General features: G+C 41.8%; 1 protein-coding gene across 25 annotated transcripts in view; it reads right to left on the reverse strand.

The window, feature by feature from the left end:
• adgrb2 (adhesion G protein-coupled receptor B2) overlaps positions 1-20,999 on the reverse strand; it is a 285,233-nt gene that overhangs the window by 77,221 nt on the left and 187,013 nt on the right. For all 25 annotated transcript variants that reach the window (XM_078175978.1, XM_078175975.1, XM_078175962.1 and 22 more), the window contains one exon: positions 17,055-17,098. In XM_078175978.1, the coding sequence (XP_078032104.1) occupies positions 17,055-17,098 (44 nt within the window). The remainder of the gene's footprint in view (positions 1-17,054; positions 17,099-20,999) is intronic.

Here is a 20,999-nt window from a genome sequence, read left to right on the forward strand (position 1 = left end):
GTCCCCAGGAAATGTGTACCTACAGAAACAGCAAGCTCCGTGTCCATAGCGACCGCTCCACCCAAAACGCTGGCTCATCAACGTGAATTTTTTTTTTTTTTCCAGCGGATGTCTTAGTTACAACATGATTGAGCTAACTGGAGTAGTTTCATGTCGTATCCGTCAACGGGAGGCTTTTAACAGATGACATCCTGATGTTAGCTTTGCTAACTTTCCCTGTCAGCTGCAGCCACTGCTGCTTTCTAGACATCGTGATTTCCCATAACTGAATAAATACCACACATAGCAACACAAAACTGCTTTGCTAGCTCAATCATGTTGTTACTAAGATATCTGCTGGAAAAAATATTTTATTCATGGACCATTTATTGAGTTATTACCTTATTTTTATACAGTCTATGGTTACTACAGACACCGCTAACAGCTAACGTTAACAGCTAACGGTTAGCCCAGCTAATCTACGATAACCATGTTAATTACAAAACACACAGAAATAGTAACGTTTGTTCAATCATTGTGTTTATAGACTTTACAAACATCAGATTAGTCTACATGGTGATATAGTGACGTGAAAAATGTGATATATAGCTAAACTCTGCTGGTTTTCTACCCAAAGTATTTGTAAACAACACAGCGATTTCCTGGGGGCACCACCGGAAGTTAAGGGCGTGAGCGATCACCAAGGCTCCTGCACTTCCGTTAGTCGAAAAACTCCGGGCTGTGCCTCCAGAGGTAAAGGAAGGGAAAAAAAATTGTTTTTTTATGTGTGCATCTTTTGGTCTATTTATTCCTTTTTGACAGTTAACTGAATACATTTGGGTTGTGGGTTGGACATTTGAGGACGTCATTTTGGGCTTTGTGAAACACTGACTGTCATTTCTCACGTCATTTTTGACATTTTATAGACTGAACAACCAAACGATTGATCGAGAAAATAACTGACAAACTAATCAACAATGAAAATAATTGCCAGTTGCAGTTCTACTAAGCACTTTCTTTTCAGATGTAACAAAAAAAAGGTCTAATTTTGATATCTCTTGCCATCTGTTCATCAAAATGTGTGATTATATAATACGTTGACTTGTTACTGCATCTTGTCCTTCTGTTGTCAATCAAAGTAAACAAAGGGTTAAAAAGTACATTAACTACCCACCAGTGACACTAAGTCAACAAAAGCTCAGTACAATACATCACAGACGACTAAATAAACTTGCGCTATGACAGGCCACTCAAACATGATCAGTGTGACAACAAATGACGAGTATGTCTGAACGTAATTCTCAAAGGTATGTCTGAATAGGAAGGAATGCAACACATACACACAGATGCACACACACACACACACACACACACACCAAACAGCGACACTCAATTCATAATGTCAGTAATGAGATGTGAGTAGAATTCCCAGATGATCATCATCTGCACAGTGACACTTCAAAGACTGAAGATCGGAAAACGAGTCACAGCAGTGAAGCCTGCAGACAGCTTGACAGGTAGCAACATGGTGCGCGGCTTTATGTGTTTCTGTGTGTGTGTGTGTGTGTGTGTGTGTGTGTGTGTCTCAGACGGAGAGAGAGAAGGAAGAAAGACAAGGATAGAGTGACAGAGAGAATACGTGCACTTGTTACCTTTTATGAGGAAATCCTCCAAAGTGTGTACATTTTGCGAGGTAGTTTGAGGGTTACATTTACATTTCTTATTTGAAAAAAATAACATGTAGATGTGAAAGTCACTGAGCTTGCACTGACTCATCTGAGGTTACTTGCATCCAGGCATACAAAACATGTGAGTTTGTGTGTGAACTCCCAAGAGTTGTCAAGTAAAGTATTTACAAATGACTTCGTTCACACTAGGAAAGAGCACCCATATGTACTCTGACTGCACATGCATTAATGAGCGTGTCTAACACCGGCATATGTTGTGTGCTGAATTATGCATGTCGGTTGATGTATATATCACTGCAGATGCACATGTAAAAGCATGCATGCCGCACTTTCACTGACGCAAACGGTCTACCTACATCCAACAAGGACACACACATATCAAGTATTCTGTGCAGCAAAGAGGAAGTTGGGGTAATGAGAAGCTGTCTGACAGCTCGCAACGGGGGGTCGCTAAAGATAACACCAACACACACTCAGAAATACACATTATCTGTGACCTCTTTGTGTTGGCTGCTGAATTTCCAGCGTAATTGACCCTCATCTCGTTCAGCTGGATTTGATTGCTGGTATTGATGTCTTCCAACAAAAAGCTTGCTTTGACTTTTGTTTAGTTTTATTTCACCCAAACACTGATCTTTGTTATTCATGACAGCTATAAATAGCCTCTACTGCTGTGGGCTCTGCTGGGCTCATAGAAGTATTAAATTATCAGCTGAGCTTAGCTGGCAAGGAAAGATTAAAAGGACATGGCATTTGTTATAGTTTTGTTATGGCACTTGAGTGAGCCTGGAGCTGCTGCTGACTCCTCTTATCATGGAAAACAGGTACCAGATGTACAAACAGGTGTACATATCAGTATAGCTGGTTTATAGGCTATGGATCCCAAATGTATACTGAAAAGATATCAACCTGGCATTATCCAAACAAATGTTGAGGTGGGTAAATTTACAAAACGCCATCCAGTTTGCTAGCATTGCGATAATCGATACATCTGTTGTTTGGTCTTGACTTTGATGAAGACGAAAGTTTTATTTAATGGATGTCAGAGTTGGCTTCATTTCGACAGGTAGTTATCCCTCAGTGCACATGGGGATTACACAGTTTGCCCCGAGCAACCTGAACCATATAAACTCAACATGGGAGTCTTCAGCCGTGCGAGCAGCTCTGTGAGGCTGCACTTAGGCACAGCAGTGCTGTGAGCTAAATGTTAAGGTTGGCGTGCTAGCATGCCGATAGTGACAGCATGATGACACTGACTGACATGTTGATGTTTAGCAGGTGTAATGTTTGCCATATCCATTATCTTAGTTTAGCATGTTAGCATGGTAAAATTAGCTTGTTAGCACCAAGCACAAAGTATAGCTGGGCCTGAAGGGAATGTCACTAGCTGCATTTTTTTATACACTGTATAGTACTGTGATGTCACTCATTGGTTTGTGGACTGCTGTTCCAAAGGCTTGAGTTCATTTAGGCTGCTGCTCTTGATTTTTGGGAGCCAGAAGTGACTATATTTGACAACTGTAGCAACACCTCGCAGAAAGCTTGTCACTGTAGTGGCCTTATATATGTGTAACTTTAAGCCTTGATAAGTAATGAATGTAAAAATTGAACCCCTGCACAGTTGTCATGAATGTTGAAATTAGCCATAGAGACCAAAACTATTTTTGTACCAGGCTGTAAACATGTTGATTTCTAATGTAAGGTTGGGCTTTTTAACACTGGTGTCTATGGGGATTTACTCTGTTTTGGAGCCAGTCTCAAGTGGCCATTCGATGAATTGACATTTATGGCACTTCCATGGCTTCAGTGGCTTCATTTTTTAGCCTCCGATGTTGCTGCTTTGTTAGTTCCTAAAGGTCTTTGCACACTGTGGTTGTGACGAATAAATGCCACGAAAATGCGGAAAATTCACCTGGAAATACTTTGCATCAAAACTATTCCTACTGGCAGCGATGCACATTTGTGAGAACTACTGGGATCCTGTTGACCAAGAGCAGCGCCTGGCACTGAGTCGTTGTATCGCCGAAGCTGCTGTAAGCCATTTTACTGAGTTTGCTTTTTAGTGAAGTCTTCTGAGTGAATTTAAGTTTATTGTCACTATTTTTAATATTATTATTATTATCATCAAAGGAGTGATAAAGTTTGTCGTCTTGATGAGACTACAGAGCATCTATGATGTTTCATAATCTTCAAAAGTAAAAGGTGCAATGTGATTGGTTGATGCCTTTATTTGCGGTGCTAAAGCTCAGCCTCATCACGATGCTTTTTTGCTGTATGATATTCGTGCCCTGTGTGACAGTTCTCCTAACAAAAACAACAGCTTGGAAAAACATATTGATGTGTGACTTAATCACTCCAAAATATGCCCTCGGTGTCTAAAGGTCTTAAAGCAAAGGATTAACCAACTTAAACTTTTGACCTGATCATGAACTTAATAAAAAGGTAAGGCATTACCAAAGATATTACAGTTCTTCCTTTGGGGAACAGGATGTGTGTGTGCCAAATTTCATGGCAATGCAGCCAATAGTTCTGGAGAGATTTCAGTCTGGACTAAAGTAGTGGGCCATCCCCGCCAGCCATACGCCGTTAGCATGGCTACAGAAAGTGCTCTGTGCTCGTGATGAAACCAACAGCTTGGAGGTATCAACAGTGTGCTAAAACACGTACAGTGTACCACTGCAGTAACATATCACAATGCCTTTCCAATTTGTCCCCTAACTGCTTAGAATGATGTTGCAACTGTTAAGAAAAATAGGAAAAATACTTCCTGAACAACAGCGTAAATTGACCTTTTATGTCTACTGAGAATAAATTGGCACCAACCCTTTACTGAAAGGGCAATGCTATGAAAGCCAATTGCACCCTGTTAAGAAACAAAAAAAAAAGGTTAAACATGCTTCGAATTCTTGAAATTGATAGGCCTGACGCAGGGATTTGAGCTGTGAGGAGGGAAAGTCACTGCAAAAGCACACAGAATAGTGACGTGCTGCCAGCGTCTCTCATCCAAAGCAACCTGTTATCCTCAAAAGGCAAGGATGACATAATGTCTGTAAGGTATAGGGATGGAGAATAACAGCATTAAAGCTTATGATAGAAGGGCTAATGTGCTGCATGTAGGCAAGAGTCAACATCTTGTCACTGCTTGGCATTTGAAGCAGTTTTACATGAGAAAATGTTGTTCTACATAGCTGTCATTGATGTAATAGGGATTAACATTATCAGCTAATTTCAGCCGCTGGCACACATTGTCAAAACTGATTTAGGAGATGACCGTAACCAAAAAATATAGTTTAGAAGTAAAATTGCACGCCCTGTGTCCATTGCTCTGTCTCTCATTGCTCATTTCTTTGCCATCAAAATGTGTGTGTCATAAACGGTCAGATGTGCAGAAGCAAAAAATATTACACAGGAGGAATAAAAACACAAATGTGGGGGGACTAACAGCAATAAATGCAAAGAGATGAAGAAAGCATTGAGGGATGACAAAAAAATTTCACACACAGATGGAAATCAATAGCATGTAAATCGCAAAACGTATCCTCATTACACAGAGAATACTTTCAAATTGCTATAAAGTCTTCAGGAGATCTTCAGAGCATGATATTGTGAAGTTACTGAGAAAACTGCCATAAATACCGTATAACCTGATGTTTAATGTGCTTCTGTTTTTGTTTTGTGTGTTTTTTAAATAGAACTTTGAATAGTCATTGTGTAAAACAGAGTGAGAGTTGGTGACACACATTTCAAACAGAGAGCTAATGACTCAGAAGGACTAGTGAGACAGGGAGGGCTTGTTGTAGTGGAGAGGGACTTCAAGGGTCATGGAGTTAAGTGGCCTCAAGAGGACACAGTTGAAACGGGTTTAAACTGTCGTCATCATACGTCAGCATGAATGGCACCTGAAGGCGACAATAATAACCTGCGTGTTCGGTCAGTAAGTGCACATGTACTGTCATATTTCTATACACTGAAGGTTTATCAGGACCAAAACTTCACAGCACAAAAACAGTTTCATTCCATCTGCAGCTGGTTTTATCAACAAGGCCCAGGACCCACACTGACACAGACTCTGATATCACCCCATTGGCTCTCTATGCATTACATTAATGCACATCTTCGACTGCTATTCCTGTAAACCTCACATGTTCTCTATACTTGTAACATTTGCACATCCTGCACAAATCTGTAAGGCTCTCTCATTCTGAAACTTTTACAATGTACATATTCGTCATTGTAATGTTTCTACTCTATATTTATGTTCTTGACTCTGGCATTACTCTTTAAAAAAATACAAAATTAAACATGACAAATGCTAAAGCATCTTAATATTCCAGCACCCATGCCATATTTAAAGCCCCCACTGGTCAACACATTCTCACTCGGACCTCATCACATATTGATGTTTGGGAATGGATTTTCCACGTCCACATACGACGTGCAAGGTACCCTGGGAGTGTTGGTTGTTGACGTTCTGGGACGCTGTGTCAAGTTCTGCCTGTTACATGCATTGTCTTTTTTCAAAATACACTTCTGTTTCCACAAGAAATTTAACTTTTATATACAGTCTCTTCCACAATAAATACACTACAACACTGTCCTTAGTCCTTAAACAACAAAAACACATGGTTGGGTTTAGGAAAAAAGAACAGGGTTTGGCTTGAGAATCGTATTGGATATGAACACCGCTCTCTTGGGTGAAAGTTTGTTGGACCCATCCACCACCCCTCCCACCTGCCCCAGTTGGACTTTCGCCACCTTAACTTTCGTCATTGTCCCGCCTCGTTTCCCCGACGCTGCCAGACATCATCAAACTATAAAGGCAACCAGCTGCGTATCATACCGCCGTTAATGGGAGGCTTTTTTGTTGGTTTCTGACGCCACAAGTCACCGCACAAGCGCCGGATTTCAACGACTTTGGAGTGAGATTGGGCTCAACTGGTGCATTCAAACGTGTTTTTTTTGTTTGTTTGTTTTTAATTTCATTTGCCTGATAAGACCGAGATAGTGCTTGATTGACATCTCCCTGTTGGGGTGGGACACCTTACAGCTTTACTTACAGTCTGATTTCTACAGTAGATGTAATTGGCCCTTTGTCATGGAAGACATTTTGACACCTTTACAATAAAAGCACAGGTGTATATAATACAATGAATGACAGCTGAATTCCATTACCTGCTTCAGGTGCAGGGTTCTGGTACTGCGCATGCTGGCTCTGACTTACTGGGGCGTCATGACAGAAGAATGGATCCATTGTTAATGCTATTATACTTGTGCTTTTCCTACTTCTGTATGAAGTTAGAATGCTTGCTGTGAAGAAACAGTCTATTGACATTATACCTTCAACCAGAGTGAAGGTCTGATTAGCCAAAATAAGTGGAAACTTTGAAGTCTGAGCCTGAAGTTTACATATTGGACACTAAGCATCCTTTTCAGTATCACCCAATATGGTCAGATGCTTGAATTACAGCCATGAGGTGGTGTTGCCCAACACTGTACAGTAGACTCAACAAGATTAATACTGACAGATTCACATTTAGACGGGTTGGGTCATCCTGGGTTCCCCAGCTGTCTGTCAACATATCAAATGCAACATCATGGGTTTAAATCTGGCAAAAAGCATCGTCACGTGTTTTTTTTTATATCCCTTTATTTCCTGAAGCTCTATATTGTTAAGAGTGCAATAAACACGTTTTTTTTTTCAAACGTAAGGGTTCTGTATACAACACCGGGAGTATTAATAAACAGCAACTATGTAAAGACATAATGAGTCATGCCATCCTGAGTAAAGCATGAAGTCATGCTAACTCTCTGTGTGTTGCAATCTGCTCTGTTCGTGGTGTGGTCAATGGTCTGGTGGCATGTGCATGTTGCATGTGAGTCCCGTGTGTGTGTGTGTACCACAATGGCTAGCTCATTGATGCTGCTCTGCACTGTGTTCATACAGCGGTTGCCACTGATATTGGGAGGGTGTCATCGCAGAAGGATAGCACCCATCCTCCTGTTCCCCCCAGGGTAACACTGTTAACCCTGTCAGCACTGTTATCATTGTTAGCGATGTTGGCGCTGTTAGCTGCTAACTCAGCAATCTCCATATTGAGAACAATGTGCAGATTTAGCAGTTTTAGATATAATTCTGAATGTATTGAGTGTCTATAGTTAAAAGACCATTTTATGAAATAAGTATTTTCAGCACATACTGGAGGTGCCTGATTGTGCTAGACTTTTTGTTTTTCAGATTTAAAGAATTAAATCAATAGGCGTAGGTGAGCTTATCTATTTATTTTTTTTTATTTGTATTTGTTTACAGATTTTAATTGCACTGTTGCTTATCTTTTTCGTCAGTTCTGTGCCTGTGTGAATACATATCCTCAAACCTCTTCACGATGCCAGGAGTTTAGTTCCTTGATTGGAGCCACAGAAATAAATGAAAAACAGTGTGGAGGAAAAACATCTATTCTGGCTGATGGAATCTATTCCTGTAGACATTACATCCCCGACCACCAGGGACCCAGACTGCACATTCACCAGAGGCAGAGCACATCGGCCTTTTACTCTCAATACAGCTAGGAAGCACTGAAGCAAATCTTCACATGACACAAATCATCTGTACTTATTCAACCTTCCATAGCACCTATTACGCAGGACTGACCATCCCACATTTACACAGCATTTGGCACAGAGCAGGCCCGTGCTTGCACTTCAGTGTATTATGTCTATGTGTGTGTGTGGGGATGCATGAATGTATCTGACCCAGATATTAACTCTGTAGGAACTAAGCTTTCCTCTCTTCCACTGACTGATGTAAAGATGGGTCTTATAACGACAAGAACATGCTGTGAGATTATCTGAAGATTGCTGTGATGTTTATGTCAAAGACTGTACAGGCCTTTAAATAGTATCTCTGTTGTGGTACCGTGAACATGAAATATTTATTGATATCAGTCTCATGTGCTATGGAATGATTTAGGGGCAAAAGTGCATCAGTCATCTCTTATCAGAAGGCACCACTTTCAACATGACACAAAAAAGGGAGAAGGAAGGAGCCATCACAAGGCCAGACATGTGAAAGCTAAGATATATCTGTAGCGGATAGTGTACAAGTAATCTACAAAACTATTAGTTCTCCGGCAGATACTCATTGATTTCTAGTTTCTTTACTTTTCCACTTTAACTGGTATTTTAATAGGGACAACTGTACTGTCCCTGCTTAAGCCTACTTGTCTTTCTTGTGGCTCATGTCATGTGAGGTTGTCACACAAAACCCTACTTCACGCTTCTTCCCTGATTCTCGTGCGAGGAGGATGCTTTGTCATTGACCTCCACCGCCCCAATCTGCTCTCTGGCATGGCCATGGGCTACTTTATAAGCTTCTTTCCCAGGATTATCTTTCTTCCTGGTGTGCAAGCTAGTGAGCGATCAGGAAAGGCAGAGATACAGGTTTCAGCTACGGCCATAAATGGCCCGCTGTCCTGACTGCCTGCATTCTGTGTTAACATGGACACGGCGCGCCGCTCTGAAGAAAGTGGCTCCTGCTGAAAATGGATTATTAATCCCGCTTCCAAAAAAGTATGAAAGGGGTTGGTTTTTTTTTGGGCTTTCACAACCTGATGCTTTCAAGCGTTACATCTTGTAGAAAATGTGGTGGGTTTCTCTGAAACTGAGCATCTTGTCAGGGGCTCAAAGAGAACCGCTAAGGCCCTCGGGACAACTCTGAATCTCACAAAGCTCTAACACAGTGCCCTCTCAGCCTACTTCAAGCTGCATGAGAGAAAAGAAGATAACGTGTGAGTCTATAACATGAGGCAAATGCTGCGCTTGATCTTGTAGGAGAGTGTTTGTAGCGCCAAATAGTTAGGACATCTCAACACAACAGCTACAAAATGAGCCAAAATAGATTTTAAGTTGTTGTAGATGTTACTTACCAAGTGCTTCCCAAACTGTAAAGGTCCAGCAATGAGGAGGCAATGTATTCCAAGCAAGTCTTCCTTTCCTCCACTTCTTATCTAAACTTTAAATACTAATCACTACAAATGCCTATCATCATCTTCGCCCAAGGGAAACACCTTCAGTTCTACAGGCTATCACTAACCGTATAGTAACATACAGAGCACCATTCCACTCCCACTGGTCACATGATGGCGCAATCAATAAAAATAATGCATGAAGAAAAAAACCTAACAATCCTAACCTGCTTTACATAACCTTATCACCCAGCCTAAAGTGGAGAACTCTTCGTAAGTGCAAGCAGCCCACACTCATCCATGCAGTCCAGCAGCAGAAACAGATCATATCTAAAGTTCAGATTTAAACACAAGAGTTCTTAGAATTGATCTCAACATGAAACGGTTACTTAAAGCCACAAAAGTACCCTCAAGCCAACTGTCCTCGACAAGAACCCAAGTATCCCCTGCTGAGAATCGAAGCTACCATGTTAAGGCGCTGTCTAAGGACTGTTGTGATAGCTGAGGAAATGAGCTGAGAGCCTGTCCACGTCTGTAATGCCCAATGTAGGCAGAGTCCACATAAGCCCTACTGGCTGACTCCCTCTTGCCGCACTGACTCGCTGTTTGACACAGTCTTGATCCCCTCTGCTCTGTCAGATGGAAAAGTGGAGCAAGCCCTATCAGCTCTCCACCCCCCCTCCCGCCCTCCTCCTCCTGGTGGCTACACTGTTAAGTGTATTAGCGTGTGTGTTGTTTCTGTCTAAGTGTTTGTCTATGATGACGGGGAGGGATGAGGAAATATGCACAAGTGGAACTGGTGTAAAGTGCTACATGAATATGATCTCAAGCCAACCAACTTTTTCTTTTTGTTTTCACAATTTACGACAGAGGTATGCACTGACAAAATGAATACTTTAACGCATCTCTTGTGTGGCTCAGTTTCAAAAGCTGATTTATAATAAAACCTCCACTGAAGTTCAGCAGCTGCCTTGAAACAAACATTGAAAAAGAAAACAGCATAAGGCAGATCAATGTACAATGTAAATGTGATGTAAAGGCACTGTGTTAGATGGTACAGGCTATAATGTGTCTGGCTATTACCTCGTATGGAGGGCTATTTTTAGGCTGAACTATATGCTGTCTCCTCAGGGACTGTCTGTATAGCATCCATTCATTCTCTGAATCCATTAAACCATTGAAGGGTTGAAGTCAGCTGAAGTATATACCAGAATGCACCGGGCCTGCAAGAGGCTGAATAAACCATGGACAAGGTCTATTACAGGGTTAACATTAATGCAGACACACATTCATATGTGTAACTCAGCAGACCCCTGTAGCCTGCTCCTCGTCTCTGCTGGAGGAGTAGCTTCTGCTAGCACAGGGGGTCCAGGCAGGGACTCCCAGGGGTCCTTAGGGAGGTCCAGGGGGTTCCAGAAAAATGGGTAATTGTTTATTTATACTGTTTAATTTGCTCTCGAGGTGGGGCAAGTATGAGTAAAAGTCGAATGAATGACTATTCTGGTCACAGGTTTTACTTCATCCAAGGTTGTCTCCTCAACTGTAGCTAACAATTATAGAATTCTGATTTTAAAGGGACACTTTGCTGATTTTCAACCAGCTTTGCATCATAACAATGTGGATAGTTTGTTTAAATGAACTATGGTAGACCTCCCGCCATCTTACCAGCGCACACATCTTCCTGCTCATCTCTCGGCTCAAATTTTTGCTGGATCTCGAACTGGGAACTGCCCATTGTTCCGACATCCCATTGTTCCGACCATATTAAACCCATTGTTCCGAAGTCCTGTTGTTCCAAAATCATCATGATGCCCTGTGGTTAAGGTCTGGTTAGGTTTAGGCACAAAAACCACTTGGTTAGGGTCAGGAAAAGATCATGGTGTGGGTTAAAATGAAAAAGAAAGTGACAAACATATAAGCCATGAGCCTGCCTCGCCTCAAGCCTTTCCCAGCTGACCCAGAGCCGGTCGCAGCGCACCATCAAGGTAGAAATACGCCCGCCGGGAGCCGTTCAGCACCGCGGACCGTCAGACTAATGCGATGTCGGACCAATGGGCTGTCGGACCAGTGACATGGACCCTCTCGAACTACAGATTGTACTTCTGCATTTTCAAAGCAGATCATGCTCAAACTCAGTCCGAACTCAGATCAACTAATAAACTAATATTTTAGTGCACTGTTTGGCTGTAGTATAAGAACTGTGAGTAGGAAGTCAGCACCATACTGTTTCCTGCATTGTAAAAACTGAGGCTAAATACATTGAGATCAGTGCTGATATAATATGAACCGAGATTCTGTTACTGCATTGCCTATTAATCACCTTAAATGTTTTCATAAACATATTATAGCTCACTGTTTAACTGTAATTCGAGATCATTTGTCATCAGACGGCTGCCATATTGTTTCCTGGCTCCAAATTCACATTATATCACTCAGCAGCAGAAGCGTTTATTGGTCAGTTTTATGAGAAGACCATTTTCCCAGCAGTGAAATGCTTCTTTAATCATATCTAACAAGAAATGGTGCCAGGTTTTGACAAGGAATATGAATGAACCGAATAAAAAAGACGATGTCTCTGGTTCCATCATGTCCATCCCAAGTCTGACAGTAATGCTAAATTGATGCAGTACTCTTTTAATGTAAGGCATTAGAGAACAGACTTTGATAGTGAAGTGTTAGCTATCCAAGAGGGAAAAACAATAAACTGTAATTATGTATTTTCATTCATTTACTTGCTTGTTTGTTACACAGAAGAGTAATGGATGGCATATAAATGGCCATAACGTTGTCACGAGAATAAAGAAGTGTCATACACTTGGCTTAGGTCACAACTTGCTGCTATGCCTTTTGTAAAATAAATGTGATTACATTTTGGCCAGATTTGTGTCCAGCTAGTTTTTGGCAGTGAGCAGAATATGCTTTTGATTTTTATATTATTATTTTTTTTTATACCTCATTTAAGGTTAAGACCTGCCGGTATAGCATTGCCAGATCAGTCTGAGCCCAAAGCAAGCCTCAATCTACCGTGTCCGATTGAGGATGTTAGAGCTACTTGAGCTGCACACCAGGCCATTATTACTCTACGGCGGTGATGGGCGGCGGGGGTAGGGTGGGGAGGGGGCGCCTGGTTCTTTAACCACTGATCCTCGATCAAGCTGAAGACCACAGGGGATTAGAAATAGGATTAAGTGACCCTCAACCCTTCACAAGCTTACTGTCATCCATCCATCTAAAGTGTATATTGCATTCATCTCTAACTACTGGGTCATATTTTTTTAAGCACGCTTTAAATTGAGATTGCTCATTCGCCTGCCTTTAATGCATTTGCACTGTGCCATTTGTATTGAGAGTACGTTTCTTCTGTGCCGCAAAATACAAATGTTACAAATAAAATATGAAATATATGAGCATAAATAAATATTTGAGTAGTGCAATGTATATTTTATAGATACCAGCGAAAGGCAGTTTGTTTTGATTGAAAAAGCAGCAGCCGTAGAATCAGTATAACACATCTGGGAGTGGCACATATAGTATACGATCTAACCGAGCCAATCTATAATGCACCAGACATGAGATAAGTGCTCCACTGTACAGTGTGTGTGTGTGTCACTGGGGCTTCAGCCAGATATCCCATACTGTGGCAGAGTGAGGGTCAAAGCGCGGAGATGCCAGAGGCAAGGTCAGCAACCACCCAGCAAAAAGAGGAACATCATCATTTCCCAAAGAAGAGAGAGAGTTAGTGAGAGACTGCGGAGAAATGAAAGAGATTCAAGGTAGATAAAAATGACAGGACGAAGACTTTCATGTCAACGTGCTGTTTTACTCCGAATTTGGTCAGAAAATGTGTACTCTTCTTCTCTAGCTTCCTTTGCCTCTTCTAACCTCCTGATTTCGAACCCTGTAGAACTTTTACAAGAGCTAAACACAACAGTATCTATTCTAGCCGGCGAGGCAAATGAACGAGAGTAGGTTGAGGAGACAGGCACATGGGGGAAGACAGGGAGGGATGGTGAGTGCAACGATTTGGGTGGGCAGATGGTGCCGACATATGGGCCTGTTAGGGGCAAAATAAATAAATAAACACTCACACATAAATACTGAGATGAACTGTGAGTGCCACAAACTGTTGGCCAACTTAGCCAGCTGAGAGAGAGCGCAAATGGGAGAGAGCTACCGCTGAAATCGCTCGCAGATTTCTAAATGGACCACTGCTGCATGAAAAACATGCACACAGACAATTGTGTGGGATGACAGTGGGCCTTAGAAATTTGAGCCTCTGATCTCCAAGTAAGTATACACTACCCATGTGTGCATTACAACAAATAAGGCGGGATGTTACACATGAAGCATACAATCATTTTTTTAAATGTGGGTGCATCTGTGTGAGCTAAATATGGCTTCCATATGCAGGTCGTAGACTAAAAGTTTTTTTTTCCCTGTCTCCAAGCTTAACTTCTTTTCCTCTGCTGTCTGGCTCCGCTGTGTTTGCCCTTCCTCCGCATTGCTATCTATACATTCTCCACCTCTTGTCTGCCTCCCGCTCAACCTCAAAGCCTGTGGCTCCGTTAGAGAGACAGCCAGGTTGAGAGAGGTGATATCCTCCAGCAAACAAACGGTTGCTTTGTACAACATGTTCTCTGCCCATATCAACTGCACGCTCCTGCCCAGCTCCAGTCAAGATCTACTGGCCAGCAAATGGAGGAGGACTGCAACACCAAACAATGTACAGTCAGTGTATATTTATATATTTGTTTGCTCACTGTGCAGGTGTCCTTGTATGTGTGTCCTTGATGCACAAAATGTATAGATGATGAATTCCATATGTCACTATCAGATTCTATTTGAAGCGCACCAGTTGGCGGGGCTTCACAGCTTCACACTCTCTCCTAACAGCATCTGCACCCAAACAGCATGCTGTGATTGACCTCAGGCTGTTTACACTGAAGCGGTCAAGTCTGTGCATCACCTCAAAATGTAAACAACCCATGGAGATCGTGAATATCGCTGTCAGTTTAGGACAGCGGGAGTAGCTGAGACGGGCGCTAAAAATAGACAAATCTTTCCATGCTCGGGCTGGTGAAGACAGCTTCGCTTATAAAAACTGGAACATTCTTGTTTTGTTGCTGTTTTTTTGTTGCCTGCATTTTCAGTGCATGTCACATTAACCAGGTCCTGGTCAGCCTTTGTGTGTGTGTTTGTGAAAGCTTCTAAGCATCTGTGTGTGCTCCCTACTGTGCATGTCTGCAAACATATTACCCAATCCCTGGCAAACTCATTTGGATGTTTTCCACATTCCTCGCAGTTTGAGCATGTTTGGTTGACAGACATCGCCGCCACCTTGCCACTTTATATTCTGCCGGGCTCTCTGCCGTTCTAACGTCTGCAAATTTAATTTGATTGCAGCTGTAATCTGCCGGCTAGTTAATTGACTTTGCCGAGCTTTGTTCCTCTCCTACCTTGATGGAGAGGGGTAGTTTGATAAGTTACAAAACGTCTTATCCCCTCCGTGTGAACCTACGGTCCCATTGTATGCTTTGGTCACCAGAGAGTACTCCGCTAGGACTGGGTAAACTATAATGTGATCTCAAGGGGGACGCTGAGCTGAATGGGATTTCTCTGCCATCCATTGTGTTGTCACAGTAGACAGGGAGGCCTAACTGTGCAGACAAATTCAAGTCTTATGAAGCCATTTGGTGGGTTGAAGATTCATCTGTCAAATCAGGCTTTTAAAAAAGATATTCATATACAACTAATCGGCCTTTTTAATCGATATAACAATGAAACACCTGACAAATAAATCTTCATTCAAGGGACACTTACTCACTTATTTTGGAGCTGTTTACTGAATCACATGGTCTTCATCAGAAGAGATTTATAACTGTAAATATAACTGATTAGTCTTAGCACTCTTAGGAAGTCTCCATGACAACTGAGCAAACGTCATTTGCCAGTAAAGACCATGTGACCAATATGGAGGAACTCAAATATCACCAATTATGACGAAATACCTCAACATCGATATTGAGACAATATTGTAGTGCTGACTATAGGTGCTTTCACAAAATATTTACACAATAAGATTGTTGATTAATTATAATTTCAATGTGGCTATAATTACTAGAACAGTCTGGTACATTCAGAAAATTAAACCACTTTCCTGTAATGTAGTCTTTACAACTAGGAAAAGACCAAACTTAAGATATTACAGTATCCAAAATCAAACACCCTAGCTTGTCTCATATCACAATATCAGTGTAAGATAGATATATTACACAGCCCTACCATGAGATATGCTCAAAAGCTCCAGAAGAATTGAGTAAGCAGATCTTGAGTGAAGAACTTTCAATGCAAAGTGTGCACTGTACCACGTACTTTTGTCGTAAAAACCTAGGGGAGTAAACCTCAAACAAAAAAACCTAAATTGGAATTTTATTTTGAAATGTTGCTCTATGCATTTCATGAGTGGATACTGTACATTTCCTGTCAACATAGAAGTTTATTTTGAAAAGACAGAGTGCATATAACAGGCCAAAATTAAAATGTTGTCCCTGAAAGTCCAAAAGTGACCCTAAAGGGTTATCTAGAGTGTCATAATTTGACGTGTTGGGCCACTGACTGAGCGTTACTATTTGATGAGATGGAAATGAGAATATTTTGGTGCTGCATATGTTGGATTTAGCCAAAGTGGCATCCTCAAAAAAGAACTTACCATCCATTTACTCTGAAATGAGCCGACTGAAATTGCATCTGTTCAGTCATACTGTCATGGGTGAGATATGGGCCGTTGTGACCTCAGTGAAAGTGCAATGAGACCATGACCTGGCACCAAACCCCGGCTTGATGGTTTTGAACAAGTTTGACTTTGTTATTGACAAAAAGAGTAATCACTATGTGGGTTAATGGTTAGCATGATCAATTGTGCTGGTTTACATTATGTAGTTCACTAGATGATCCACATACATCAATGTCAAAGAGTCAGTGGCCCACATAGACCAGTGAAAAAAACCTGTTCGGTCAAAACTAAAGAATCAGGTCACTGGTGGCATAAAACTGGAATGTTCAAGCTAAGCTAAATGTGGATTTAGTAACTATGAATGAAGCCTCTAACATGGTGTGAGTACATGTAAAAACAAAAATAAAACAGAGGACCGCAACAAAGGAAAACTTGGTCCAATGAGGCGATCTGAGTGATGTTAGTTGTTAAGTCTTTGCAACACAGAGAGAATGGCGTTTGTTCTCATTGACTAATTTAATTAACACTAACACAGGGAACTTCATTAGACTGTTTTCAGCTCATTAATGAAATTAATCTGACTGGGCATGAGCACACACAAGATAAACATCAACACACACACTGACAGACGCATGCTTTTACTGCACTGTTCGCTCTCACATGCACACATCAGAATCATTTAGAGTAACTTACGGGTTGCCATAGTCCCAGACAACGCACTGTGGATCTGATGTACCCTGCAAAATACAGGGGGGGGGGGGGGGGGGGGGGAAGAAAGAAGATAAGCTGTTATTGCCAGTCGAGAGGATGAGTGAGAGAGCGAGGCAGAGCGAAGACAGAATAGCTCGTTGCCAGAGGAGAAAGAGTGATGCTGCATGGGCGATGGAGAGAGGTAAACAGACAATGAAAGAGAAGGATTGAGACAGACGGTGGGAGGGAGAGATGGAGAAAGAGTCATTGTCAGGGGACAGAGCAGCAAATAGCTGCTGCTGCAAAAAGAGAGAAGGTGTGTGAGCAATGAATTGAGAGTTAAGAGACAAAAAAAAGCCATTTCATGGACAATAATACACAGCAAGTTGGGGTCATAAACATCCGCTGGTGGAAAAGCATTCTTTAATTAAGCACAACCACAGTGAGAAGTAGTAAAGTAAAAGTAAACAACTATGAAGCACTGAAATGTGCTTAAGTATAACAAGCACTTATTGTGAAGAACTGGCCTTTTCAGAGTGCGTAAAGGCACACCGAAGCATCTCTAAACATCCTTATACGTATTCTGGGACGCGACTGAACGCATTTAAAAACCACAAAAAAGTCACAGAGCCCCTCACAGCTGTCTAAACGCTGGTGATTTGCTATCCAGCTCTTAATCCATCGACTCGTTGGAGCTAAAAGCCAATCGCTGGGGGTCGAAAGGCAGGTGAATCATCTGGTAATCAAAGCTCAGTCACGCATGGTGGAGAAAGGAAGACTCCCTATGACTCAATCAGGGAATCAATCGCAGGATCGATATCTTTAACTGACTCATCACAACCTGTTCCACTGGTGATCCTCCGCGATCTCTGCATTGATTGCTTTTTAAAGAATTCCCCATGCCCTTTCAACCTGTACGCCTCATTTGGGGGAGGATTGGATTGTGATTGGTTTTAGGTGAACTTTGTGAGGCTGTCTGGTCTGAATCCAGCATTTTGTTCTTACATCCATTTCTGAAATCAAATGCATTAAAAGTCTCACACTGCTACAAGTACAGTGTGAGAGAAACAGCTGACCGTTACAGTTTCTCAGCCCTTTAGTGTAGGACTGATCAGGCCTCTTGTGTAACTACATCAGGTACCCACAATTGAAATGCCATTCTCCCACTGATGCAGAGGAAAATGGATCCCTCTCTGTACCAGTCTGCTGGTCCTCCCTCAGTCCTGCATGAAGCCCTTTGCCTTTGAGCTCCCCCTTATGGTAAAGGGGATTATAGCAGTCTACAGTCACACTGTTCTGTCCAGTATTTAAAAAGCTGCTGTCCACTTTAAGGAGACTGAATACAGCCTGAGAATAAAGAAGGAATAAAAAAAGAAATAACCTCTGCTTGAGTGTGAAGCAAGCTGAAGGTTTTCTGAATCACAGCAGTGTTTTAAATAAGCAAAAAAAAAGAGAGAGGAAGAGTTGATGCACATTCAAGTCTGCACTATGAAGATTTATTTCTCTAAAAAGCAAGGTCACCCCTCCCTCTCCAAACAGTTCATAACAGCTCTGGCATGAATCAGTGAATCCCGGGGTCTCTGCATGGCTGGACTTGAGAGGATGGGATGATGCAAGGTTTATATACACAGAATCACAGGCTAGAAGACACAGATTGATGGATGATGGCGCTTTGTTCTGCCTCACACGCAGACCGCCGCCGTCACCGACATTAGATGTCCCTGGGCGTGCATTTGCGCGGCGGGCTCTGTTAGCATTCAACTATCAATCAGCGTGCATCATGCCCGACTGTACGCTGCAGCGGGAGTGACATCCGTGTACTCCCACAATATCTGCCTCCTCTTTAGTGCCAACGCTTTGCATAATGACAGCGCCCGCTCGACTGATGTCTCTCAAAGGCAGCGACGGGTGTGTGATTCCAACAGCTGCATTTATGGACAGAACTAATGGTGTCTGCTTTAATGACTGTTCTTTTCTCTCCAAAAAAGAACAGCCATTTTCTTTAAGGTATTCACCCTCACATGTGGAGGCCATTTGGCGGTAAAATGCTTTATGCATATTGGCTTTGAATATGGTCAGCTAATCAGATGAGATGAGCTACTGTAAGTGGCCACATGGGGAGGCTTAAAAGCTTTCTATATCATATCAAAGATAAAAGATTTGGAAAATGACATGGAGCAACGTGGATGATGCTTTTTGACTGATGAAAGTAAAGTAGATTACAGTGAAATTAATAGAAAGGTGTTACGGTGGTTAATGTTCGGAGAGCTAACCAGAGCTGCCTAGCTGAAGGATAGCTGTAGGAGAGGGTGTGGGTCTGATGGTGTAGTGTAAGGACACACAGTGCTCTCTGCTTCTTACTCACCATTAAAGACACACACACACACACACACACACACACACACACACACCTTGACAACAGGGAAATGTGTGAAGAGTCTGACTGGAGCAGATGTCCTCTCAGTGAAGACATGACCGTACACAGAGACCCCTACACCCCCCTTTGAGAGCGAAGCCTGAGGCAGCTGCTGCCACTGCTTCAGTAGCTGGCTGTTTCTACACCGGCCAAGGTCGACATCAACTGCAGTTGAAGACCACGAGAGGAGACTTTGCTCTCTCTTTCACTTCCATGCCTTCTCCGGTGCCCAAATAGTGGCTCAGCATTTTCTGCTTAATGAAGCTCAGGCCAGGCTGAGCAACGATGAACAGACAGTAGGTTAACACTGCCTTTGAGGTAAGATAATGATGTGGGCATGTACATCAGTAAGTAGTTTGACTACATTTAATGAAGTAGTTTAACTTTCTTCTTGCATTATAGTTTGCTGATATCTAAATGTGTTTTATAGGGATTTTTATACTTTTTTTTAAATTTTATTTCCCTCCTAGAGTTAAAAGAGAAGTCTGATACCTCTCACATCCATTGAAAAAAACTGAAGGTGGCACCCAGTTAGCTTATCTTAGCAATAAGAATGAAAACAGGAGTAGCTAGCTGGCAGCTTTCTAAATTGCTCTGTCCAAAGATTACCTCTTGCGGTGATGGTAAGCTGATTTCATTACGTTCGGACAGAGCCAGCAGCCTGCCAGCAAGCTAGCTGTTTCACCGGTATCCAGTCCTATGCTAAGCTACGCTAACTAGCTGCAAATTTGCATTTCCTAGGATGGCAAAGACCCGTCCTACTCTGCCTTACCTGCATGTGATTGGCTTACCCTGACATTTGTATCCTAACCCTAACCAATCTCACTCCTTATGCCTAAACCTAACCACTCCAACCAATAAAGGCAATGAGTTCTAGCCAATCAGAGGGAGAGTAGGGTGGGTCAAGCCTTCACTATCCCAGGCAATGCACCTTAGCTTCGTATTTAAGAGGCATGAGAGCTGTATCTTCTCATTTAACTCTCGGCAAGAAATCTAATGAGTGTATTTGCCAAAATGTCAAAAATAAATAAAATATAAACTCTTTTAATCACACTAATCCTTCAGTAAAATTCTACAAATATAAACTACTTTGGTTATAAAAAACATTATTTTTTTAATTTTGCTTTTAGGAGTTGCTAAAACCCTAATTAATCTCAAGTAGCAATTACGGATATGAGCAGTGGTTGCATTTCAAATGAAACCAAACGAATATTATGCTAATCACTTGTATCCTCTGCAATGCCATTTCATTTTTTGTTATATGGCAGAGATATATTAATTTTCAAATGTGGTATTAATTAATTTTCTACATCACTTTAGTCACTTATTTCTCTTGAGGGTGGTTGTGCTGAAGTTGAACTTCTTCCCTGGACTTGAGACATAATTTTTTTTCACAGAAAGCCTACGTTGTAAAATGGGAACATGGGGTTTAAACAGACCTGGGTATTTATCAGACAGGAGAACTCTAATGAAAGAAACTATTCAGGAACTTTATGGGAAATACAGGAATGATCATTTATGGTGCTTGACCT

This window comes from Epinephelus lanceolatus, chromosome 16 (genome assembly GCF_041903045.1).
Source record: "Epinephelus lanceolatus isolate andai-2023 chromosome 16, ASM4190304v1, whole genome shotgun sequence".
In the NCBI taxonomy this organism is placed as follows: Eukaryota; Metazoa; Chordata; class Actinopteri; order Perciformes; family Serranidae; genus Epinephelus; species Epinephelus lanceolatus.